General features: G+C 37.1%; 1 protein-coding gene across 3 annotated transcripts in view; it reads left to right on the forward strand.

Annotated features, from left to right (window-relative positions):
- The window catches only part of LOC127426901 (vesicle transport through interaction with t-SNAREs homolog 1A-like), a 200,588-nt gene that overhangs the window by 162,140 nt on the left and 11,575 nt on the right, over positions 1–26,873 (forward strand). For 2 of the 3 annotated variants that reach the window (XM_051674031.1, XM_051674027.1), the window contains exon 8: positions 22,482–25,653. The exons of the other annotated variant lie outside the window; for it this stretch is intronic. Coding sequence is in view for 1 of the 2 variants with exons in the window: in XM_051674027.1 (XP_051529987.1) it covers positions 22,482–22,575 (94 nt within the window). In the remaining variant the exon portion in view is untranslated. Of the gene's footprint in view, positions 1–22,481; positions 25,654–26,873 lie in introns of those variants that run through there. 3 annotated transcript variants of the gene reach the window in all.

The following is a 26,873-nucleotide window of genomic DNA, read 5'->3' on the forward strand; positions in this document are numbered from 1 at the left end:
TCATGCCATCCCAGATGCATATGACTTTCTTTCATCTGCAGAACGCAAACAAAGGATTTAGAAGAATATTTCAGCTCTGTAAGTTAATTCAATGCAAGTGAATGGTGGCCAGATATTTCAAGCTACAAAAAGCACATTAAGGGAGCATAAAGTTATCCATACTACTGCAGTGGTTAAATCCATGTCTTCTGAAGCGATTCAGTTGGTTTTGGGTGAAAACAAACCAAACTGTAACTCATTTTCACTGTATATCTTGCCATTGCAATCTCTAGGCATGATCATGATTTCAAGCTTGATTTCACTTTCTAGTGCTTGATGCATGCGCAGAGCTCTAGGTGGCACTATAGGAAGTGTAATCGAACTTGAAATCCTGATCGCCAAGAAGACTGCTAATGTCAAAATTTATAGTTGAAAAAGAAGTTATATTTTGGTCTATTCTCACCCAAAAAACAATTGGATCCGTTCAGAAGACATTGGTGAAACCACTGTCTTATGGATTACTATTATGCTGCATTTATGTGCTTTTTGGAGCTTTAAAGGTCTGGCCACTATACACTTGCATTGAATTGACCTACATAACAGCAATATTCTTCTGAAAATCTTTTTTGTTTGTGTTCTGCAGAAAGAAAAAAAAATTAAAGTCATACACATCTTGTATCGAATGATGGTGAGAAAATTACGAGAATTTTCATTTTTAAACGAACCATCCCTTTAATGGCGCATTCAAGTCAAATCAGAATGATCATATTTATGGGATTATGGGGCCAATAAGCAACCACCCAGAACACCCTGGCAACTGCATAGCAATGTGCTGAAACACAGTTAAACAAGTTAACAGCATAGCAACAACCTGACAACCACCTAGAACACACTGTCAAGTGCAAAGCAATGTGCAAAAAACACAGAAAACAACTTTGCTACAGTATGTTGTTGCTATGATAACTGCATAGCATGCCCTAGCAACCATCCAGAAAACCCTAGTTACCACATACTGTAGCATAAATGTGCTACAAAGCAAATATAACACTTTAGCAACCACCAGAAAATTAGTTTTGCTTTGGCAAAGACCATTCACATCTTCATAAAATATAAAAATAAATATTGTTGGACATTTTCATGAGTGCTGGTAATTATTCATACATATTATATCTTGTTTAATGTAAAATGTAAACGCATGTGATTAGCTTTTATATGAACTGGTCTCCTGGAAAGGCAGGAGACTGAACACACATAACTTAATTATTTCACAGCTTTCATAATTTTCCTAAACTTATAAATGTAATTAGTCTAAAAAAAAATTTTACTCACATGAGCCATTTCTTGTCTTCCCCAGAGGAGACAGATGACAGAACTCGTAATCTGGAATGCGCTTCGCTTGTGATTTTGATTCAGATTCGTGATTCGCAAAATGAATCATTCAGACCGTTTTTTGAATCTTTTTGTTCAGTTCAAAGGAATCAAATTTAAAATATTCGACTCAAATTATTCTATCAACAAATCACACATCACTATCGCCGATCTGCATGCATTTCCGTACGTACTGCTATTTTGTTTTTTGTTTTTTTAGGTGTTCAGTCGCAAAAGTAACGAAAGAGTCTGGAGAAATTTATCGGAGTAAATGTATCAATTTTCTCTTCAAAATGTAGATACTTTTTAGAAAAAAATATTGAGAAATATTTATACTCAAGTAAAGTACAAATATTAAAAAACTGTACTTATGTACAGTAACAAAGTATTTGTACTTCATTACTATACACCTCTGGCAGTATATATATATATAGCCTACATTTTTTAATAATGTGCAAAACGTCTTTTCTTTGCTCCTTGGCAATTCACATTGAATGAATCTGCTGAAAAGGCAAGTAAAATTATTCACGTGCACGCATACATGACCAAATATCACGATCCCCAGTTTGATCCATAACACTGGCCAATCTCAGTGGGACATCACCGTAAACATCTCTCATTCAGAGGTTTCAAATGTTTTTGTGTAGTTTTGTGGTCTGATTAATTACAAAACGTCTGTGATGATCACGTCTTTATGAATGTAAGAGCTGCTTTTAACTCATGAAGAACACACAATAAGTGAAAGCAAGTGTTTATGACTATTGATTCATTGTAATCTGGTGGTGTGAATAAAATCTGTGCTTCATAATCTTATGTTGTTTTTTGGCCAACATTAGTATATGCACATAAAAAATATACTTTAAATTTACATTATAGTGCTTTTTTTATTATTATTTTTATTATTATTATAATGTGTTACAATCATGACATACCATAGTCTGGGTGTTATGAACTTATATACATGAATGAACATAGGAACCTATATACTGTATTTGATATGTGCACAGATAACTGAAATGTCTAAAAAAAGAAGAAACATAAATTGGGTGAAATGAAGCCATGTCACCTGAAAGATAAAACTTAAATGAAAGAAAAATAAAATGTTGGCTCTGGTAAGTAAACAGCAGTATCACTTTTTCAAGATTTATAAATAGAATTTTTTTTTTTCGCTGGGTTTTGTCGCATCCCACAGCGCAGCACTGTCTGAAAGTAAATGGAATTTTGGTCACAAAGGCAGTGTGATCATACAGTGATGTCACATGTAACAGGTCAATATGCTCATGCATTACCGTAAATGTTTTTTTTTTTGGTATATGCACGAATAGAGTGTATAGTGTATACATGATTAATAATAGCTACAGGAAATGACAAAGAATAATTTATAGGCCTCTGTATTATTATTATTATTATTATTATTATATATATTTTGTGTGTGTGTGTGTGTGTGTGTGTGTGTGTGTTTAATACTTAAAAGAAAATGTGAGGAAGAAAATGACTGACATTTAAGGTTAAATGGCTCGTGTAATGATCACTCTTGATCTTTCATGCATCCATTACATGCAAAAAAAAGAAACTATAACGGAATACTGCTGTCTAATTTTAGTAAGGCATGCAAATGCACATATTACAGAACACTTCTCTAAAGTATATAGATGGAGCCCAGATTTGTATTATCATGAAGGTAAAGTGGTCTGCCTGAAAATAAACTAAATAAATAAGACACTGACAAATCATCAGTAGTCTACATATGTAATACATATGAGGTTAGACTATCCAGCATTTTGATAAAAATATTAAAAAGCAAGATGGCATGCTAACTCAAGCAATCCAGACTGGTAATGTAAACAATTAGGAATAGAATGTGTGTTGTACATTCAAAGTTCACTATATTTTCATTCAGCACTAGTACAAATGTGCAAGAGAAAGTGAAATATAATTATACATTTTATCAAACAGCCACGACATGAAACACACACTTACAAAATTGGTAAAGGCGGCTGTTGTTTCAGTCAACCATAGGTCTGTATTATTTCACTTATTTACAGAAACAACAAGAGGTAGCTATATACCCGATTCATATTACCTTGGATGTAATGATTAGACACACTCTGTTGTTCTCTGAAGGCAGAGAAATTAATATATATATATATATATATATATATATATATATATATATATGTATATATACACTGTAAAAAAAAAAAAAAAATCCTGTTAAATTTACGGTAAAAAACTGGCAGCTGTGGTTGCCAGAAATTCACTGTAAAAAATATGTAAACCACGTTTCAGGCTTTACGGGATGTAATTTTGATGCCTGTATATGTTACGGTGCATTACCATCATTTATATTATTAAATAATACATTTGATATATTAACCTTCTGAAAATGTACACATCTGCTTTTCACTTTATAAGGTATTGTTAATCACCATAGTAATTACAAAAGGGCACATGATAACATGAAGTTCATCAATAGAGGCCCTTCCTGGAGCAATGACCGATAAACAAGTAGAGACAGTGCTCAGTGTCACTCACACAAACACTAAACACCATCAGGGTAACACATGTGAAATTTAAATAATGCAGTAAACATTAACTAAACTACATCAAATATAACACAGAACACCCCAATGTACGTAACTGATATTAGAAATAAGAAGAAACATAATTATTCCCATAATATATAATGAAATATGATAGGTTATGCAGGAAATGTGGGAATGCCTGATTATTGTTTTTACCATAATTTTAACAATAATTAACATGTACTCTCTTGTTAAACATAATATAACATTTTACTGTTAATTATACAGAATATCAAGAGTCGCATGGCACCATGCGAGGGTCGGACGTGTGAACAGCGAGCTCTGCGCACTTTGGTAGTTTTTAATACTTTTTGTGTCATAAACCGGTGAGATTCGATATACCCTGATCCATAACTGTGCTATGAAGACAATATGTTAAAGAATTCAAAATCCTCAAGCTCTGGAGACATTAAAAGACACTTACATGCTCAAGCTGACACCCCTGACAGGGCCGCAGACCAGGCACTCAGTTTGGACAGTGTGGCGGGAGAGATTCAGCGTCAACTGTCGAGCATGTCATCAATGCTTGCAAAGGTCGTTGCGGACTTGGAGGATCTTGCTGTAAAATGTTGACCGATCACTGCCATGGAGATTAAATTCTCTGAGTTGGTTACAAGAATGGGGGATGTTGAGAAATGGATCGATTATCTAGAGTCATCGGACTAGCGCTAGCGACCAAGACGGACTTGGAACACGTTTGGGAAAAGTTGGAAGATATGGAGAATCGTAATCGGCGAAACAATGTCCGAACTGTTGGAATTCCTGAGAACGAAGAAGGCCGAGATATGGTCAAATTCCTAGATGAGCTTTTCCCCGAGTCTGCCGACATAAAAGGCCATAAGCTGGAAATCGAGTGAGCTCACAGGGTTCCGGCTCGGAGATCCACGGAAGGAGACAGGCCCTGATCAATTCTGGCCAAATTTCTGAGATCATCCGATAAAGATCTCATTTTATGCGAGGCGAGGAGTAAAGGAAGGCTTTCTTGGGAAAACCACAACATTTTCTTGTTCCCAGACTTTGCAAATTCGACGAGAGAAACATGATCGATTCAAGGAATGCAAGAAGCTCTTACATCAACGCAAGGTTGTTTTTGCACTGATGTTCCCGGCCAAATTGAGAACAGATACTAAGGATGACTGCAAAATATTTACATGCCCACAGCAAGCATTGTCCTTCATAAAGTCAGTGACTGAGTAAGTTATTTTGTGATGCTCTTGATACAGCCGAGTGGACCTGACTCACTGAACATTCACTTGACCATCCAAGGAAACTGGGCACCTTCTTTGTTTTTGTTTTTTTGTGTTGGTTCCGCCTAGCGGCTGGAGTTTGTTTTGTGGAATAACACTCCTTCAGGACAGTTTGTGGATGTATCTGCACGTTCTTTGTACTTATGCCTACTATTGGATGGAGTTTGTTTTGTGGAATATTTCTTGCAAATCATTAGAGTGATTAGGTTATCTGTTCCACTCATGTAACGGCCGAATGGGCCGGCTAACTGAACATTTGTTTGACTGTCCGAGGAAATTGAACGGGCCCGGTAGTATATATATATATATATATATACACACACACATACACATTTATATATATATATATATATATATATATATATATATATATATATATATATATATACACACATATACACATTTTCACACATATACACATTTATATATATATATACATTATATATATATATACTACCGGACAAAAGTTTTGAAACACTTGACTGAAATATTTCTCATAATCTTAAAAATCTTTTGATCTGAAGGCGTATGCTTAAATGTTTCAAATTCATTTTTATAGACAAAAATATAATTGTGCCACCATATTAATTTATTTCATTATAAAACTAAAATGTAATTAAAAAAGAAAAGTTTTTGAAATTGATGACTTGGACCAAATAATAAAGAAAAGCAGCCAATAAGTGTCCAACATAGATGGGAACTCCTTCAATACTGTTTAAAAAGCATCCCAGGGTGATACCTCAAGAAGTTGGTTGAGAAAATGTCAAGAGTACATGTCTGCAAATTCTAGGCAAAGGGTAACTACTTTGAAGATGCTAAAATATAACAGTTTTGATTTATTTTGGATTTTGTGTAGTCACAACATAATTCCCATAGTTCCATTTATGTTATTCCATAGTTTTGATGACTTTACTATTATTCTAAAATGTGAAAAAAGTGTGGGGTCACGTGAAGCCATGCAAGAAGCAGATGTCTGAACGAAGAGCTTTGCGCACTTTGCTAAATCTTTAATTATTTTCATGTTATAATCTGGTGAAATTTGATACACCCAGATGCACATTTGCTCTTTGAGTCAAAACATGGCAAAGAAGTCAAAATCCTCGGGCTCTGGAGACATTAAAAGACACTTACGTGTTCAGGATGAAAGCCCTGGGACTCGATTTGGATGGCGCGGCCGGAGAGATGATCCAGCGTCAGTTCTTGTTGACTTGGAGGATCTCGCTGTAATACGTCAATCGATTACGGCGATGGAAATAAAATTCAAGTTAGTTACAAGAGTGACTGATGTTGAGAGATGAATCGATTGTCTGGAGTCTTCGGAGAGGGAATTAACCGCTAATCCGCTCGCGACCAAAGTTGATTTGGAACATCTCCTTGAAAAGCTTGAAGATCTTGAGAATAGAAGCCGCAGGAATAACGTTCGAATTGTTGGAATTCCTGAGCATGAGGAGGGCAGAGATATGGTGAAATTCCTAGATGAGCTTTTCACGAGTCTGCTCGACATAACAGGCCATAAACTGGAAATCGAGCGTGCTCACAGAGTCCCAGCTCACAGATTTGCTGAGGGAGAAAGGCCCCGATCAATCCTGGCCAAATTTCTGAGATCATCCGATAAAGATCTTGTGTTGCCTCAGGCGAGGAGCAAAGGGAAGCTTTCTTGGAAGAACCATAATATTTTCTTGTTCCCGGACTTTGCAAGTTCGACAAGAGAGAAACGCGATCGGTTCAATGAATGTAAGAAACTCTTACATCAGCGAAAGATCACTTTTGCTCTGATGTTTACGGCCAAACTGAGAATAGAAGTGAAGGACGGTCGCAAAGTATTTACATGTCCCAATCAGGCAATGTCTTTTATAGAATCAATGGGTGAGTAAACCATTGGGTGTTTCTCGTGTGAGTGGGTCGACTCGCTGTACTTACTCTGGCTTTTGAGGAAGCTGGGCATCATTTTGGTTTCTTTTTCTTTTTGCGTTGGCTCCTCCGAGCGGCTGGAGTTTGTTTTGTGAATAACACTTTTCCTCAAAGAAACTTTTGCATTGACGAAAGATTACTTTTGCATTGAAGTTCCCGGCCAGATTGAGAGTGGACACTACGGATGACCGCAAAATATCTACATGCTCACACAAAGGATGTCTTTTATAAAGTTGACGGATTGTGTAAGTCATGGTATAAACTTATATGCGGTCTCCGAGTGAATTGACTCGACCATCCGGGGAACCGGGATGCTGGTTATGTTTCTTTTTGTATTGGTTCTGCCTAGCAGCTGGAGCTTGTTCTATTGAATAGCACTCTTTTGGAACAGCTGTGGATTAATCTGTTCGTTCTTCATGCTTATTCCTCCTGCTGGCTGGAGTTTGTTTTGTTGAGTGTTTTTACGGGACATTGGAATGATTACGTAATCCGCTGAATTCATAACAGCTGGCTCACTGAACATTCGTTTGTCTGTCTGAGGAATCTGAACGGTTTAATATCAGCTGGAATTAGTTTTGTGGAGGAACACACCATTGAGACAGCTCTGTGAATTAATCTACACGTTCTTTGTGTTCATTCTTCCTATTGGCTGGGGTTTATTTTACAAAGTATTTTCTGTTATGTAATTTTGCCTCACAAATTTGTGAGGCAGAATTGAGCAGTCTGATGGCAAAGTTGTCGTGGGGGCTTGTGGGAGTTCATGGACCTTTTGAGTTTAGAGGGATTGTCGCCGGTTGGTGCTTTCGTGCGCGGGGTTAATGCGCACGCTTTTCTTTTTTCTGTTTGTTTTGTGGGGGGAAGTTTGGGGTTTGATTGTTTCACTAATGGGGAATGTGGTCTGTATAATTTTGTTTTTGACACACAATTTATTTTTTCTACTATATCAAAATGTCAGGTGTTAATATGAGTGGAGTGTCTCTCTCCACATGGAATGTAAATGGGTTGGGGCATCCCATAAAAAGAAGGAAGGTTATTACTTTTCTTAAACGTAAGAAATATGATATAGTGTTTCTTCAAGAAACGCATCTTTCCCCACAGGAAGCTGAAAAATTTGGGAAGATATGGGGTGGACATGTTTTCTTTAGTGCTGGCACAATTAAGAGCAGGGGACTCATTACATTGATAAGTAAACATTTACAATTCAAATGTCTCAAACAGATTAAAGATAAATTAGGAAGAGTCATTATTGTTTTAGCAGAAATTTAGGGTCAAAGGTTGATTTTGGCTAATATTTACGCACCTAACACTGATGATCAGGGCTTTTTTATAGATCTTGAAGGGATGTTGCAAGCTGCTGGCACCCCTCATGATATAATATTGGGAGGAGACTTTAATTTATTGATGGACTCAGTCCTTGATCATAGTAAAGCAAAATTGTGTAAACCCCCTAGAGCAACATTGACGCTTCATAGGATGTGTAAAAATCTTGGTCTTACAGATATTTGGAGACTTTTGAACCCATCTGGTAGGGACTATAAATTTGTTTTCATCAGTCCATAAGATTTATTCTAGAATATATATATATATATATATATATATATATATATATATATATATATATATATATATATATATATGTATATGTAAGTCCCTCATTTCATCTGTTGTTGATTGCTCAATTGGAAACATTTTAGTCTCAGATCACACCCTGTTGAGTTTTGGAGAAAAATAAATCATATAGTTGGCGCTTTAATGTATCCCTTTTGCAAAATCCTGAATTCCAACAAATGCTAAAGGCTGAAATCAGTGTCTATATGGAGACCAACTGGTCCTCAGTATCCTCTGTGGGCATGGCTTTGGAGGCACTTAAGGCGGTTCTTAGGAGTCGGATCATACAGTATGCCTCATTCATCAAAAAATCCAAAGCACGGGAAATCATGGAGTTGGAAGGGAATATTAAAAGTGCTGAGGCAGAGCTGAAGCGCCGAATGTCTTCTGATGGCCTCAGAGAATTGACCTGATTGAAATACAGATATAATACTGTTTTGTCACGGAAGGTGGAGTTTTGGCTATTCAGGGCAAGGCAGTCATATTTTGAGTCCGGGTACAAAGCAGGGAAGCTTTTGGCTAGATATATAAAGCAGAGAGAGTCTTTTCCACCATTCCCTCAGTGAAATCTGCTGGTGGTGAAATATTTATCTCAGCCATTGATATTAATAATGCTTTTAAACAATTTTATCTTGATCACTATAGTTCCACGTCTTCGTCTACTGATGAAGACATTAGAAACTTTGTGGAACCATTAGAACTCCCTAAATTGACTAATTAGCAAAAAAAATTATCTTGATTCTGAGATAATCTTGGAAGAGCTTGGCGAGGTAATTAAGGCCTTACCTACAGGCAAGACTCCAGGGCCAGATGGTTTTGTCGCTGAATGTTTTATATCTTATGCTACAGAGTTGGCTCCACTTTTGTTAGAAGTTTATATGGAATTATTAAAGAATGGAAAGCTTACGCCAACCATGACACAAGCCCTGATCAGTCTGATTCTTAAAAAGGCTTTTTATTTTTTATTGAAAAAAAAAATAATAATAATTATACAGAAAATCATACTTTTTACATTAAAAAAAATACATTTTTACCAAATTTTACCATAAAACTACATGTATTGTCTTTTTAAATATATTTAAAAAATGTTACCATATATTTTAAGGTAACTACATTAACCAATTTACGTTTTTTTACTGTAGCATTTTTACAGTCTTTTACCATTAAAATTCCAAACATTTTTACAGTGTACTTCTCGACTACATTTTCATTTCTTTTGCAGACTTGCAGTTAAAATTATCTTGTTTGATTATTCGTTTCCACTGGTAAATGTCCTTTACCCATATGATTATGAAATAAGGTTCTTGATGAAACTTTTAGTTGAAGGATCCAATTTAATTACTTTTGAGCTGTTTCTGTCGCTTTGCGATTGTCCAAGAGAGAGAGATGGATTACATCAACACTCGTTTGCTCTTCCTTGAATTCATGATATCATCCTCGAATTTTGCCACCTGAATTTCTCAAACCGTATTCAACAACCTGAATATTGAGACCTGAATTTCATGACCTGAAATCCTCCACTTGAATAATAAAAATTTGAATTTCACAACCTGAATTTTTTTAATGTGAATTCACACAAAATATTTTGAAATATTTAAAATTAACAGATAAACTTTTCAATAACATCAAATTACACCCAGTCTTTTTTCAAGATCATGAATTCAGAGGCTTTTTCAAATTCAAGTTCTTGTGATATAAAAATGATGCCATAGTTTTCCTACTTCATAGGAAAGCCAAAATGCCAGCCACACTGGCAATTTCAACGTAGATGGCACATTCTCAGTCTCTGTGGAGGGTGTATTGCTGCAATATGCAGCCATTTAAAAATAATTGAAACACATTTGAAGTATGGCTACTATTGCATACAAGATAGATATTTTCGTATTGTCTAAATAGTGTACAATAAAGCAACAGAGAGCTTTTAATGATTTCTGGGTCATTTAATTAATGGTTTGTCTTTTTTTTTTTTTTTTTTGGTTCACGATATTTTGAAATTCTATTTATATCATCCCATCCCTAATTTTTAATAATTAGTTATCTTTTTATCTAATCTGCATTGTTTTTCAACCAAACAAAAAAAAATTAGGATTCTCTCTTTTTAATTGAACACATAAGTGTTTGATTTGATTTTGAAGCAAACCCCTCCATCACAAATTTGTTTTGGATTTAACCATCCATTGGTTGCTGTATACATTTTTTGCTGACTGTATACTAGATATACTGTAAATACACAGTTGACAAAGGTGTTATTAATCATTCTTGAGGTAATTTACTCATTGCTTCTCTATATGTATTTACAGAAGAATAGATGCAGGTATGAAAGCTTGACAGCTTTAGCAACAGTACGAATGTAAGCAGAGGGGCCAGTTCCACACCACAGAGGACGCAGCTTTTTATAAACAGGCTCTTCCTCATTTTATCTCAGAATGTAAAGTGTAAGGTTGCGTTAACCAGCCATGTTTCGTTATTTACCAAACTTTTTAAACATTTACAGATAAACTAGAGTCCTTGATATTCACAGATTAAAAAAAGAGTGCACTTTTATCCAAGAACACCATGAGAAAAAGGCCCCTTTTAATGCAGCATAACGAAAAAGTAACTAATGAGAGATCAAAAATAATATAATGATTATAATATAAAGATTGTTCGTAGTGCATCATCTGATTGGAACGTGCATTCCCTACATACGACAGCACGTTGCATTATCGCGGTTGAAATAATACTTGAACATTTCTATCGATCTTCCTGGTATATCACCCGGTGCAATGATCACTTCTGTTAATTGTTCAGACAGTTATCGGCTGATGCAGATTAACACAAAATGTCCAGATATTGCCAAGTTAACTGGCCTTAAAATCACCCTCTGTCCAGTCTAGTATCTAACACTAGTTTTTAGCTTCCCTGCTAATGCTGACTCTCATTACATCACTCTGAAAGAGACCAAAAAAAAAAAGAAAAAACATTGTTTCCTGTCTTATTACATCTAAAGCTCTGAGCTATTGGCAGCTAAGAAGGTTTAAAGGCCACTTTGACATGTACAGTACCGTATGGCAACTGAGAAGCGCTGCTAAAACATTGTCTTTGTTAGTGTGTGAACACACACTTAAACACAGGGTCAATTTTACAGCCATGCCTTCACCGTACACACACACACACTCACAGAGCACCATGTCCATCATTCAGACTATTAGTGAACACATTGATCCTTCTGACACTCCTCCCACTTTACTCAATCTCTGTCTCTGTCTCTGTCTCTCTCTCTCGCTCTATCTCTCTCTCTCTCTCTCTCTTCTGCTCCAGTCTTTTATTTAAAGAAAGAAAATACAGACCAGCTCAGACAGTCATTGATTTTTCTTTTATTGGTGTAGAAAAGCAAAGAAAAAAAAGAAGGTAGTGAGTTCTACGTCTTGGTGGTTTGAATTAGGATACATGTTTGATTTGTTTTGAAAGTTTAATGTGAATTTATGATTGTGTTGCTCTGTGTGTGTTGCTGTGTGTATTTATGTATTAGTGTGAAAGAGCGGTATGTGACTTTTTGGGTTTGTGCTGTGGAGCAAGGTGCTTGTATATTGTTGTGTTGTAAACCCCCCTGTACACACACACCCTGACGTAGAGGTGTACCACTGCCCTCATTAGGGCTACTAATAAGGGGAACTGAGAGAGTGTAAAATAGTAGGAAAGAAGAGGAAAGCGGTTTAAAATTTTAATAATGCGGGTACAATTTTGTAAATCTTTCCTGACAGAAACTCCTCAAGAATTCTCCTTTACCTCCACTGATAAATGGGCTTTTCCTAGCTTGCTCTCTCTCTCTCTCTCTCTCTCTCTCTCTCTCTCTCTCTCTCTCTCTCTTTTTTTTTTTTTTCTTACACACAGTCTTTTGTTTTTTGCTGTACTGCTTTTGAGGTTAGGCTTAAGTTTTAACCCAATTGCCTGCTGGTTTTTTAAGGAGTTATTTTGGCAAGGCCTGGACTTAAACATTTCTTGGCCTGTACTTGGAGTTTTTGAAAAAAACTGAAGTGTTACCTAAGCTGAGAAAGAAGGAACATGTAAAAAGAAAGAAGCAGAGGTAGAGTTTACCCTGAGCTGTGAGCTGTGACAACATGAACAGGTCTCCTCCAGCCCTCTGTCATATGTTTGACAGAGAGGATGGATGCGGTTTGATGGGTCCTGCTCTGTTCTGTCTGGACATGGTTCAGCACGGGATAGAACCTCCATCAGACAGGCAGCGGACATGACCCTTCTCCTGTTTTCACTCTCTATGTCCTTCTCTTATATTAATGTGATTCAACTCAGATGAGACTTGAGGTGGAGTACCCATAGATTAGCCAAGTATCTAATACCCCAATATGTTAATGGTGTTTTTACAGAAGGAAATTCTAGACAGAAAAATGTAATCGCAAATATTGTTTTTTCATTTGATACCGTTTCAGTGTTTCTTGAACTTACACCCCTTTAAATCTACTGGTATCAAACCAAGAGCCAGTAATAGGGGCATCTTTTATGTTTAGATAATTTATATTAGATTTATGTAATTTTTGTAATTTTTACTAAAAGTCATGAAAATTCCGATCACGGTGTCATTTCCACCTCATCTCATTCTGAATTCTGAATACAATTCCATGGTGAAAATATTTATTTTTTATTATTTTGTTTTTTTATAAAATGGCTAACTCATTTGTCTTGCTTACATTGTGTGTATTCAGAATACACACAATTAAATAATATTTTCACACTTTGCTAAAATTACAGCTTGATGTAGATCCAGGTCTTGACTGCATAATGGTTCCATATCACTTTGCCAAATTATTTCAGTTATTTCAAAGAGTTGTAATCAGATGAGGTTTGTAAGGTGAATTTAAGATGGATATTTTAATGTATTATATATTTTAATGTATAATGTAAAAATGTATTACCCTAACCTAAAACTTTAGCCTAAACCTAACCAGTAGTGTTCTAAAAGATAAATGAGCAGTGAACAAAACAGAAACATCCTTACCCTATACCAACGCCTAGACCTAACCGTTAGTGTTTTAAAAGCAAATAATGCGTTAAGAGTAAAAGAGATTCGATATCATAGCATAGCAGTGTATGAGTAATAGAGCGGAAAAAGCCATTGTACTCGTGATTGTGTGAAAGTGAATAAAGCACACAGTTGTTGTAATGCCTCTAGTTTTCATTTCATCAGAAAACTGCGACAGAACAAACAAAGCGGCACTTAAAAGTCAGTTTACAAAAATTTTGATATAGTAAACTTCATTCTAAGAGACTAGGTTGACTTATTTTACATCTTGTTAATTTGAAGCGATGTTACTGCTGGCGAGAGCCGCAACAAATAGAGGTAATCCCAAACACGATCTCTCTCACCAGCTGCATTAAGTACTGCAGTGCATCTCCTCCTTATGGACTGCACCAGATTTGCCAGTTCTTGCTGTGAGATGTTACCCCACTCTTCTACCAAGGCACTTGCAAGTTCCCGGACATTTCTGGTGGGGAATGGCCCTAGCCCTCACCCTCCGATCCAACAGGTCCCAGATGTGCTCAATGGGATTGAGATCCGGGCTCTTTGCTGGCCATGGCAGAACACTGACATTCCTGTCTTGCAGGAAATCACACACAGAACGAGCAGTATGGCTGGTGGCATTGTCATGCTTGAGGGTCACATCAGGATGAGCCTACAGGAAGGTTACCACATGAGGGAGGAGGATGTCTTCCCTATAACGCACAGCATTGAGATTGCCTGCAATGACAACAAGCTCAGTCCGATGATGCTGTGTCACACCGCCCCAGACCATGACGGACCCTCCACCTCCAAATCGATCCCGCTCCAGAGTACAGGCCTCGGTGTAACGCTTATTCCTTTGACGATATACGCGAGTCCGACCATCACCCCTGGTGAGACAAAACCGCAACTCGTCAGTGAAGAGCACTTTTTGCCAGTCCTGTCTGGTCCAGCGAAGGTGGGTTTGTGCCCATAGGCAACATTGTTGCCGGTGATGTCTGGTAAGGACCTGCCTTACAACAGGCCTACAAGTTCTCAGTCCAGCCTCTCTCAGCCTATTGCGGACAGTCTGAGCACTGATGGAGAGATTGTGTGTTCCTGGTGTAACTCGGGCAGTTGTTGTTGCCATCCTGTACCTGTCCCGCAGGTGTGATATTCGGATGTACCGATCCTGCGCAGGTGTTGTTACACGTGGTCTGCCACTGCGAGGACGATAAACTGTCCTTCCTGTCTCCCTGTAGCGCTGTCTTAGGTGTCTCACAGTACGGACATTGCAATTTATTGCCCTGGCCACATCTTCAGTCCTCATGCCTCCATGCAGCATGCCTAAGGCATGTTCACGCAGGGGACCCTGGGCATCTTTCTTTTGGTGTTTTTCAGAGTCAGAAGAAAAGTCTCTTTAGTGTCCTAAGTTTTTATAACTGTGACCTGAATTGCCTACCGTCTGTAAGCTGTTAGTGTCTTAACGACCATTCCACAGGTGCATGTTCATTAATTGTTTATGGTTCATTGAACAAGCATGGAAAACATTGTTTAAACCCTTTACAATAAAGATCTGTAAAGTTATTTGGATTTTTACAAATTTATCTTTAAAATACAGTGTCCTAAAAAAGGGACGTTTCTTTTTTTGCTGAGTTGATATATATAAAAACATTTCAAAAGTTCCAAAAATTAATTATGAAAGCCTAGTAAAAGAGTTTTAAATTCAGTTTTAATGAATAAAAAATAAAAAAGTTGAAATTTTGTTAGTTTTATTAAAAATCGATCCCTGGGATGTGAAAGTGCCTGAAGTTGAAGAAATACCATTTTCTTTTTTTTATTGCAGTGCACAGCTATTCCAACCACCTTATTTTTCAGTCTGTTTGAAGTAAAATATTTTATTTACAAATATAATGTGTGTTAATTGATTCCTATGTTTTTTTTAAAAAAAGATATAGATTTAATAAAATATGAGCATGACAGCACATGACGCTGAACTAAATTACTGAGAAGTTAAAATATGTTTTTAAAACTAAGAACAAGACTCGTAAACAAGGAGCACAATTCGCTATGTTTCTGGGCAGGATATGTTGTAACATAGTCAGTTATGTCATTGTTCTTCTCTTAAGTCAGTGGAAAAGGGTCCAGTTTTGAAAACATTTTGCAGATCTCCTGGCCAAGAATTAGCTCCAACACCAGAACCATGTTGGTGGAAAAAGGGCTACAAATATTACATTTCAGTACTTCTGTTCTTTGAAAAACCATTTGCGGTTATTTTATGTAGAGGTTGAAATGGACTGCCACAGGGGAGGAATATTTTTACGTTTAGAAACCAAAGTTCCCCTTCATCAATGATTATTTGAGCTCTCTTACATGACAGCATGAATTAGTTCCCCAAACATGTTCCCCAAATTAAAATTGGTCCCTCTGAAAAGGTTCATACACTTTCCTGTGTTTTTAAAGTGTTTTTTAGTAGTCTGTGTGTCAGCTGGTGGTGTTGGGCTCTGGGCTCTCAAAGTAAAAGAAACGTGGCTGCTCTTTCTGATGATTGGGCTACTTTCTCTCTCCCTCCCTCCCTCTGTGCCTGGACGCAAGGTTGCCTGGGGCCTCTCCGCCCACCCTCAAGGGCCTGTCAGTGCAGCCTCACCAAAGGCAGATTAATCTACATTACTGCTAACAGCTCAGCCGGGCCCCTGTACCACTCTCTCTCTCTCTCTCACACACACACACACACACACACACACACACACACACACTTATTTAAATGCTCTTGGACTTGAACTTCAGTCAGATATCTACAGATAACATACAACAATGTTGTTTAGAACATTCTGTTTTATAGAATTTTAATAGTTCAGTTTAATAGAAATTCAGTCCATGAGCTCTGTGAGATTTTATAAACCAGCACACAAAAGTCTATTAAGTGTAGAATAAAGCAAAAAGCCACAGGAGTCCATGCATTACAGTGATTTTACCACAGGCAAGGGACGTTTTTACCCAAAGCCCATGTGGTAAAAAAACAACAACAAAGAACAACCGTCTTAAAGTCAATGTAACGCACATGACCCGAATAGCTTATTGCTTCGAAAATGGCGGTAACAGTAATTTGACAAAAGACACCAATGTTCAACAAATTATTCTATTTATTAATGCTCAAATAAAAATAATCAATGCCACCTTACAACGGCAAAAAACAGTAACTACTCCAACACCGAAACTGAGAAAATGGTTTCAGAGCTACGTGGATTTTGTAGTATCTGCAGTTTTTACACTCCGTTTCCTCTGAATCTGAGTTTAATTGAGCCAAACCTGTCCCAGGTTTTACAAATTGTGTAGTTACATTGTTTTGACTTTGCGTGATAGAATTCTTCATGCAAAAAATATAATTTATTAGTCCAAGTCCATGTCCATACTAATGCATTTTCGATTGAAAATGCATTGAATTTGCTACATTTATGCCTCTCATCCACACTGGAAGTGTGTTTTTCCTCCACTGAAAATGGAAGCTTCAGAAAACACTTTCTAGTACTGCATAACGTAAAACATATTAAAATGCTGTGTTCTACTCGTAATGGAATTACTGTAATTACGAGATGGCAACTTGGAGATTCTTCTCTGAGCTGTTTAAGAACAAAGAAAGTGCTCCAGATTACAATGGCAAAATAAAATGGCATATCAAACAGAAATTTGTCCATAACCACTGCCATAATGTTTATTTTTAAATGTTGTCATAAGAGCTTTTATAGAATTAAGAGTTTACAACTTGCAATTTGGAGTTCTACAAAGATGTGAATGCTTTTTACAAGTCAGAATATTGTAATTATGGTAATTCCGACATGACGTGAATGCACCATAACTGTAGGCTTTTAACGGTTGCTGAGCAATGCAATGCACATTAATATAGAATTCAACTGATAATAGGTATATGTGTATATAAACCATTTCACAACGGCTTCAAAAGCGGCTATTCCAATTAGAATTTTGAGTGGGAACTATACATTTACAGATTAAATGCCGTCCATGCCAGGTAAAACCCTGCTATCAGCTGCTTAATCTTAATGATTGGTGGCAAGCAGAGGAATTTCCATAAAGGTCACATGATCTTCCACATACAGTTGAAGTCAGAAGTTTACTTTCACTTAGGTTGAAGTCATTAAAACTCATATTTTAACCACTCCACAGATTTCATATTAGCAAACTATAGTTTTGGTCGTTTAGGACATCTGCTTTGTGCATGACATAAGTAATTTTTCCAACAATTGTTTACAGACAGATTTTTTCACTTTTAATTGACTATATCACAATTCCAGTGGGTCAGAAGTTTACATACACTAAGTTAACTGTGCCTTTAAGCAGCTTGGAAAATTCCAGAAAATTATGTCAAGCCTAATTTAGCTTCTGATAGGCTTATTGGAGTCAATTGGAGGTGTACCTGTGGATATAAAGGCCTACCTTCAAACTCAGTGCCTCTTTGCTTGACATCATGGGAAAATCAAAAGAAATCAGCCAAGACCTCAGAAAAAAATTGTGGACCTCCACAAGCCTGGTTCATCCTTGGGAGCAATTCCCAAATGACTGAAGGTACCACGTTCATCTGTATAAACAGTAGTATGCAAGTATAAACACCATGGGACCATGCAGCCATCATACAGCTCAGGAAGGAGACGCATTCTGTCTACTATAGATTAATGTAGTTTGGTGCAAAAAGTGCAAATCAATCCCAGAACAATAGCAAAGGACCTTGTGAAGATGCTGGAGGAAACAGGTAGACAAGTATCTATATCCACAGTAAAACAAGTCCTATATCGACATAACCTTAAAGGCTGCTCAGCAAGGAAGAAGCCACTGCCCCAAATCCACCATAAAAAAGCCAGACTACAGTTTGCAAGTGCACATATGGACAAAGATCTTACTTTTTGGAGAAATGTCCTCTGGTCTTACGAAACAAAAATTGAACTGTTTGGCCATAATGACCATCGTTATATTTGAAGGAAAGAGGGTGAGGCTTGCAAGCCGAAGAACACCATCCCAACCGTGAAGCATGGGGGTGGCAGCATCATGTTGTGTGGGGTGCTTTGCTGCAGGAGGGACTAGTGCACTTCACAAAATAGATGGCATCATGAGGAAGGAATATTATGTGGATATATTAAAGCAACATTTCAAGACATCAGCCAGGAATTTAAAGCTCAGTCACAAATGGGTCTTCCAAATGGACAATGACCCCAAGTATACCTCCAAAGTTGTGGCAAAATGGCTTAAGGACAGCAAAGTCAAGGTATTGGAGTGGCCATCACAAAGCCCTGACCTCAATACGATAGACAATTTGTGGGCAGAACTAAAAAAGTGTGTGCAAGCAAGGAGGCCTACAAACCTGACTCAGTTACACCAGTTCTGAGGAATGGGCCAAAATTCCAGCAACTTATTGTGAGAAGCTTGTGGAAGGCTACACAAAATGTTTGACCCAAGTTAAACAATTTAAAGGCAATGCTACCAAATACTAACAAAGTGTATGTAAACTTCTGACCCACTGGGAATGTGATGAAAGAAATAAAAGCTGAAATAAATCATTCTCTCTACTATTATTTTGTCATTTCACATTCTTAAAATAAAATAGTGATCCTAACTGACCTAAGACAGGGAATGTTTTCTTTGATTAAATGTCAGGAATTGAGTTTAAATGTATTTGGCTAAGGTGTATTCAAACTTCTGACTTCAACTGTATATCAGTCCTGCGTTTATTCCACTAGTAGTGAGCTCCTGTCATAGCACACATCAGCTGTACCATCCTGTAACACACTCTTTATAAAGCCCCAAGAATTCCTATTCGTCATTTTCCCAAGGCTGTTTCCTGTCCCTTTGGGCACCAGCAGAACTCTAAACATCATGAACAGTCTGCCCTCTTGCTTAGGGTTTGTTTATGAGTGTGTGCGTAGCCAGTGTAAATAATAAATGTTACTTAAAAAGACATGTGGGAGATCTGGCCTTGCTAAACATGTTCTGATTAATATCCTCCGCCAAGCATGCTCTCCCAGAAATGAATTATGCCGGCCCAGTGTCCGGTCAGAGCAATCCTCTCGTCAGCACCACAGAAAAAACTCATGCCATCAAAGCACTCTGATGGTTTATCTTAACAAAACAAACATTTACAAACATCTCAGACTATGCACATATACACAGATACTCCATACACTGTCCACCGAACAGTCATGGAAAACCTGGAAATATCAGAGAATTCTCAAAATTCTGATTTCCAGGCATAGCACCATTGACTCGACCAATTGTGTGAATTTGGGGCGGGACTGTCTGTTTATGCAACCAGTGGAAGTTGGGTGGAGTTTTCTTGAATGTGTTTGAAAACTGTTATTATTTGTGCAATTCCTTTAGTGATGCTAGTGGTGCAGAAATTACACATTTTAGCTTTAATGAAACCCTAACAAATCATGAAAATTTCCATAGTCAATATGTTTTTCTAGTTATACTCGGCTTTAAATAATCAAATCAGAGTGCCATCTCTATATAATATAAAAAATAAAATAAAATCACAAGTTAATCTCAATCGACAGCATTTGTGGCATAATGTTAATAAACATAAAAATACATTTCAACTCCTCCCTCCTTTTATTTAAAAAAAAAAAAAAAAAAAGCAAAAATCAAGGTTACAGTGAGACCCTTGCAATGGAAATGAATGGGGCCAATTTTTGGAGTGTTTAAAGGCAGAAATGTGAAGCTTATTATTTTATAAAAGCACTTACATTAATTCTTCTGTTAAACCTCATGTATTATTTGAGCTGTAAAGTTGTTTAAATTGTCATTTTTACAGTCATTTTAGGGGTTTAAATTTGCTGACATTATGTCATCATGGTAACGAAGTTGTAAAATTGTTTGTCTTGTTTATGTCATATTATGTCATATTGTTTATGTCTTGTGGATATTCTTTTGAAACAGTGAGTATTTTAACGTTTACAGATTGGCCCCATTCACTTCCACTGTAAGAGCTTAACTTGTATTTAACCTGGAATATTCCTTTAATCATGCTTGAGTAAGCTTGTAAATGTAGTGTCTTTCAAATCATGTGTTATTGTAAAAGTGTTTTGATGTCATGGGATAGTATTAAGTGGGGAACAGAGCATAAAATAAGTGTTTATGGACTAATATTCTGCAGTTTTACTCAATTTGTGTGAAAGTGAATACAACTCGTTGTTGCGCCTTTAGTGTTTATTTCTTCTGAAAACTACAGCGATATATACCGTAGAACAAATTTAGTTATATTAGCGTGGTTCTATGTTGTGGGAAAACTGTTGTTTTTTTGTTTTTGTTTTTTTTTTTGCACACTAGGCTGCACACATACTTTGTTGGTTGTTTGTCCCAGAGTTAGGCACCCCAGCAGCACTGAGGTGTAATGCTACTTTGCTTTCTTTGCATCAGTGTGTGTGTGTGTTGGACAGGGTAGGGCAAAGCGCTGCTCGGCTGCAGTGGTGATGAATGGGTGTGTGTGAGTTATTCATCTCCTGCTTATAGGAGTGGACAGTGGCCCTGCTCTCTCCACATGTCAGCACATGGGATAATTCTGTCATTTATCAGAAATGACGCAGGGGGCAGTGGCTCCTCTGAGAGATTATCCTGGGGTTTCACCCTTCCAAAACCCTTCTCACCCTCACTGTACTCGTCCACACACCCACTTTGACTCATACTACTTTGCCAATTTTAGTTCTGAATAGACAGATAAAATCTGTCTGGGGTGGGGGGTTGGTGTTCTGGGGTTCTGTGGAGATCCATGTGTCCCAGTGATTATTTTAAAATGTGTTAAATGGAGCTCTGATTACTACACTCATAATTTGTAGCTAACAATCAAATTGACCAAATTTTTAATAAATGAATCTACGGAGCTTTTAGCAGTGTTCTGCAGGATGGATTTAAACAGTAAAATATTTCAGTTGAAGCTGAGGTTCCTACACTTTTATTGATAGCTGAAGACAACTAGTCGAGTAAGCCAAAATAATAAACAAAAGGCAGGGGATATGAAGAAGAGGTGTTATATTTTGAGGGAAATCTGCAGAGATTTCTGGTGCAGATTTTTTATGGACCGGATTTTGAGTTTCCATTTTTATGTTTTGGTCATGTGACAATTGGAAAAGTGAGTTTCATGGAGAATTTCATCAGTAAATATGTTACATTTATAAGCTGGAGGAACGGCAAGAGCCACACTTTTTACTTTACAGAGAGAAATAAATGCTCTAAGCATGTCTGCAGACAAGTTGTCACACCGTGTGCCATGTTTCTTTACAAAAGTGTGTGTGTTATTAAAAAAAAAAAAAAGACAGATCTGACTGTTAAATGAAATGTGTTTATCTGGATCAGTCAGAAAAATAGTCATTGTGGATGCAGGGAATGTACTCCGACACATTATGTGCATGAGAAACAAGTGTATTAATAATTTTGTTTTATGAAGATGTTAAGGTTCATCCAAAAAAGAAAATTCAGTCATCATTTTATCATTTCCTCATGTTGTTCTAACCTCATATGACTTACTTTCTTCTGTGGAACACAAAAGAGATGTTAGGGAGAATGACACCCTCAGCCACCATTCACTTTTATTGTCTGGAGAAAAAAAAGATGCAATGAAAGTGAACCGAGGTTAAAGAAATAAAGAAAATTTTACAACATGAGAGTGAACAAATCCCATTAAGCATGTAGTTTTCAATATTGTCTCAATTAATGTCCTTAATAGAGCTTAACACAAAATCTCTTTCTCTTTTCCTCTTTTGATCTCTCTTTCTCTCCTTCTCTCCCTCTCTTCACCCACAGGATCATTCAGAATCGTGTCCTGGTCTTCATCCTGGGCGCCATCATCCTCCTCACCATAGTTTTGGCCATCTATTTCAATTTGCGAGGGCGCTGATCTCCACTGACTGGCCCTATTCGTGTGTGCGTGAGTGTGTATGAGCGTGTGTGTAAGATTAATAGTGACAAAAGCATTGGGCTGGAGTAATTAGGACAAATTGTTCACATGAATCATTCCTGGTGGGCAGTGACAGGGGGCCTCTCCTCTCTGCTCAAGAGCGGAGCGGGGCCATGCCTACCCTTTCTCCCCTCATATTTTTACTGCACCTATTACTTTTAAAACCCTAGTATTAAATCTCCACATGGCTGACTGACCCATAGAGAAGCCCTGCATGGACATGTGGACAACAGGACCATGATGGAAGGATGAGAACAACGGATGGATGAAGATAAGGAAGGCGTACATCAATGCATGTCATAACCTGCTGTTTAAAATTAGTAGTTTACCCAAAATTTTTAATTCTGTCATCATTTACTCACCCTCATGTTGTTTCAAACCAGTATGACTTACTGTCTTCTGTCAAACTTAAAAGTAAGATTTTTTTGAAGAATATACTAATATTTTTGTTTTTCCATGCAATTACAAAGTATGGGGACTTTGTACTCACAAATCAGACTACCTTTCATAGTTTATGAGACTTTTATGGTGCTTTTGCACCCTGCTTAAGTATCTATTCTTTGTAATTGTATGGAAAAAACATCCAGCACATTATTCAACATTTCTCCTTTTGTCTTTCATTGTAGAAAGACAGTCATACGGGTTTAGGTGAGTAAATGATGACTTAATTTCATTTTTGGATGAACTATTCTTTTAATGTTTTGTTTAGATAGGGTTTAGAAGTCGTCAGATCTGAAAGCTGACTGACGTAGTATAGTATACTAACGAAACCCCATCCATCAGGTGTGTGTTGTGTGTGTGTGTGATGGAGACGTACACAAGTCAAGGCCCCTGGTGCAGTACCATTTAGCACACAGTGCAGAATCACACACACTACACACAGCCCAAAGGTCACACGCCCGTCTCTCAGTCCCCCTTTATCCAGGATTAGTAGCTACTCCCGCTGTTCCTCTAAGGTCAGCAAAGATCTTGCATGTGTTTAGTTAAACCAGCAGGACAGGACTGCTTTGAACAAGAAAACATCCTTGTCCACTCTTACCCTACTAATCAAATCTGACAGCATGATAGTAACCGTAGTCGACTGTACTAATAAGAATTGTGTTCTGTATTTATTCATTTTGTTTCCAGATGGTTGATTTGTATTGTATTTTTTATCTGGAATTTATTTTAGCCATTGGTGTATGACATTAAAATAACGTCATCTATACTGTAAAAATAATCAGAGTGTGCTGCAAATGTGTATCATTATTCCTAAAGGAGGACAAGCTAGCAAGCATCAGTATTGAAATATGCAAAATTGAGAGTTTGCTCCAAGCTTTCACCTGCTGTTTGGGTATTAACGAGAAGAAATCTGGGAAATATGACTATGTACTAATGGTACAGTTTATTTCGGTTAGTGAATCATGTGTATGTGTGTGTGTGTGTGTGTGTGTGTGTGTGTGTGTGAGGATGCCTGTGTCTATGTGTGTATTTCAGTATAAGTATGTGTGCTTCATACACAGCAGCTTTGTTCCAAAACTTAGCTGTCTAGCCAAGTTTTCTAAGGGGCTGTTCACACAGAACGTTTTTGCGTCAGTCTGTGCTGTTTTTTTTTATTTATTTTTTATTTTTATTTTTTTATGTATACATGCACTAGATGGACGTCTCTGCCCATTGCGCCGTGTCTTTTGCTGTTCAGCGTCTCACACTTTAGCGATGCATTTTTATGACGTTGTGTCAAAATAAAAGAACTTCAGCTATTAAAAACTCACCTCGAGACATTTGCATTCTGTTCCATTTGTTACGTCTAGCTTTTTTTAATGCAAGAACTCTTTCTATTTTAAAGGCCCCTTAAGCAACACTCTAACTGAAACTGATTGATTTGGAATGCTATATAGAGGCAGCAAATTTGAGCGATCCTTACGCAAAGCACACGGGAGACTTGAATCATAACCACAGTAGAGTTTGTTTAGCCCGAGACAGACCACTTGTATTAAAATTAATGGGAGAAATTAGAACACCCAATATGGTGGTATAAAAAAAGTCCCCGCCATATAGGTAAAAGAACCAATCACCTTTTAGATGCAGAGATCGCCTGTCAGTTTGCTCGAGAATGTGCATGTGCTGGACCAGCCTAAAAATGAGCATTTTTCCCCCCTTGATCTGAGCTAAAGAAGCACAATTCATGATACTGTTTTTGTCAGATTGTACTGCTGATTTGAAATATGTTCTTTAATCGTAATCTTGTCCAGCAGTTGTGGAGATTTCACTCTTTGCCCATTCAAGTAGATGTAGGAGCCATACTTGTGTGCGCTTGTATCCATTGAAAATAGCTGCCTGGACTGACTTGCCTTGAAAAGGACTTTGGCTCGGTGTTAGCATGCTACTAAGCTAACATTGCAATACTCTTAAAAACACATATTCCTTATTTAACTATTTTTTAATCAATACTTTTTAGAATAATCTAATTATAGGTATATTTTAAGGCTTTCGGTTTAATGCATTAAGTGCGATTAATTCTATAAAAAATGAATGCAATTAATCATGTGTCCGGACAGTAATAAGGAATATTCCTACCATTAAAGCAATTCAAGCTTGTAATACCACCTGTTTTCTCTAGGGGGCAGTTAGAGAAACCCCAGCTGTTTAGGCAATGCACATCATACACAGAGAATAAACCACACTTACCCACCCCACAGCAGGCAGCACAATATGAGTCTCATTCTTGCGTTCAAACTATTTCTATCACTGCGTTTAACTTGATTTAGTTCAATTTCGAATGCAGGGATCTCAAGACGTGTTTTTCTACATTAAACTTGACACAGTGACCTAAAAACTGTATTTTTATGACACAACGCAATCAAAGTGAGATGCCCCAAAAACGTGTGTATATTGACGCATCCTTAGACAAGCTCTTACAATAAATCTTGGAATGGTTGACTAAATAAATTGCAAAATGGATTTTTGTCAGCTGTAGGCCAATGATTGGCTTATGTTCAATAATATGAGAATAAACATTGTATTGGATACTAAAATCAATTTTTGTATTGTCTTATCAATGCTTTACTCTTTTGCCACAATAGTGTAATGCATTTTAATTATCTGAATTATAATTGTTTTTTTTTTTTTTGTTTGTTTGTTTGTTTGTTTGTTTTTTATATACACTGGCGGCCAAAAGTTTGGAATAATGTACAGATTTAGCTGTTTCAGAAGGAAATTGGTACTTTAATTCACCAAAGTGTTATTCAACTGATCACAAAGTATAGTCAGGACATTACTGTTGTAAAAAACAGCACAATCACTATTTGAAGAAAGTCATTTTTGATCAAATCTAGACAGGCCTCATTTCCTGGAACCATTAGCAGCCACAATAAGAAAGGAGGATGATTTTTCCAGGGGTGGTGGTGGGAGGTATGGCTGCGTATAAGCTTTTGCTTTACGCAGATGATATTTTATTATTTGTCTCCAACCCTACTAGATCTCTGCCTTGCCTCCACAGAACTGTTAATTCCTTTTCTAAATTCTCAGGATACAGAGTGAATTGGTCTAAATCCGAAGCTTTGGCTCTGACAGCGTACTGCCCGGTAACAGCTTTTCAGCCGGGCGCCTTCCAGTGGCCCAAACAGGGCATTAAGTATTTGGGTATTTTATTCCCAGCAAATTTGTGTGATTTAGTTAATTTTGACCCTTTAATAAAAAGGTTTTCGAGCGATGTGGGCAGGTGGGCTTCATTACATTTATCTATGATTGGGAAGGTTAGTGTTATTAAAAATAATTGTATTCCAAAATTCAACTACCTGCTACAATCTCTCCCTATAGATGTCCCCCTCTCTTATTTCAAGCAATTTGATAGCATAGCGAAGTCCTTCATTTGGAATGGTAAACATCCTAGATTAAACTTCATTAAGTTACATAGGCCGATTGACAAAGGTGGGCTAGGCCCACCCAAGATTTATTTTTATTACTATGCTTTCAGTCTCAGACATTTGACTCATTGGTCGCTTCCACCTGAGAGAGCCCCTCCCTGGTTTTGTATTGAACAGGAAGTTCTTGCCCCATTTCACCATTTCAAAGCCTTTCTATCAAACTAAACAGAGAAGTTAAGTTACACCCCGTTATCTTGCATTTCAACTAGATATGGACAAAAGTGTCCAGAGTGTTTAATTCAGACATTTATTTAAATGTTGCTTCGAGCATATGGCTGAACCCAAAATTATGTTTTAATAAGTCCCCTTTCTTCTGGACAGAGTGGATTGTGA

The sequence above is a fragment of the Myxocyprinus asiaticus genome, chromosome 36, assembly GCF_019703515.2.
Source record: "Myxocyprinus asiaticus isolate MX2 ecotype Aquarium Trade chromosome 36, UBuf_Myxa_2, whole genome shotgun sequence".
NCBI lineage: Eukaryota > Metazoa > Chordata > Actinopteri > Cypriniformes > Catostomidae > Myxocyprinus > Myxocyprinus asiaticus.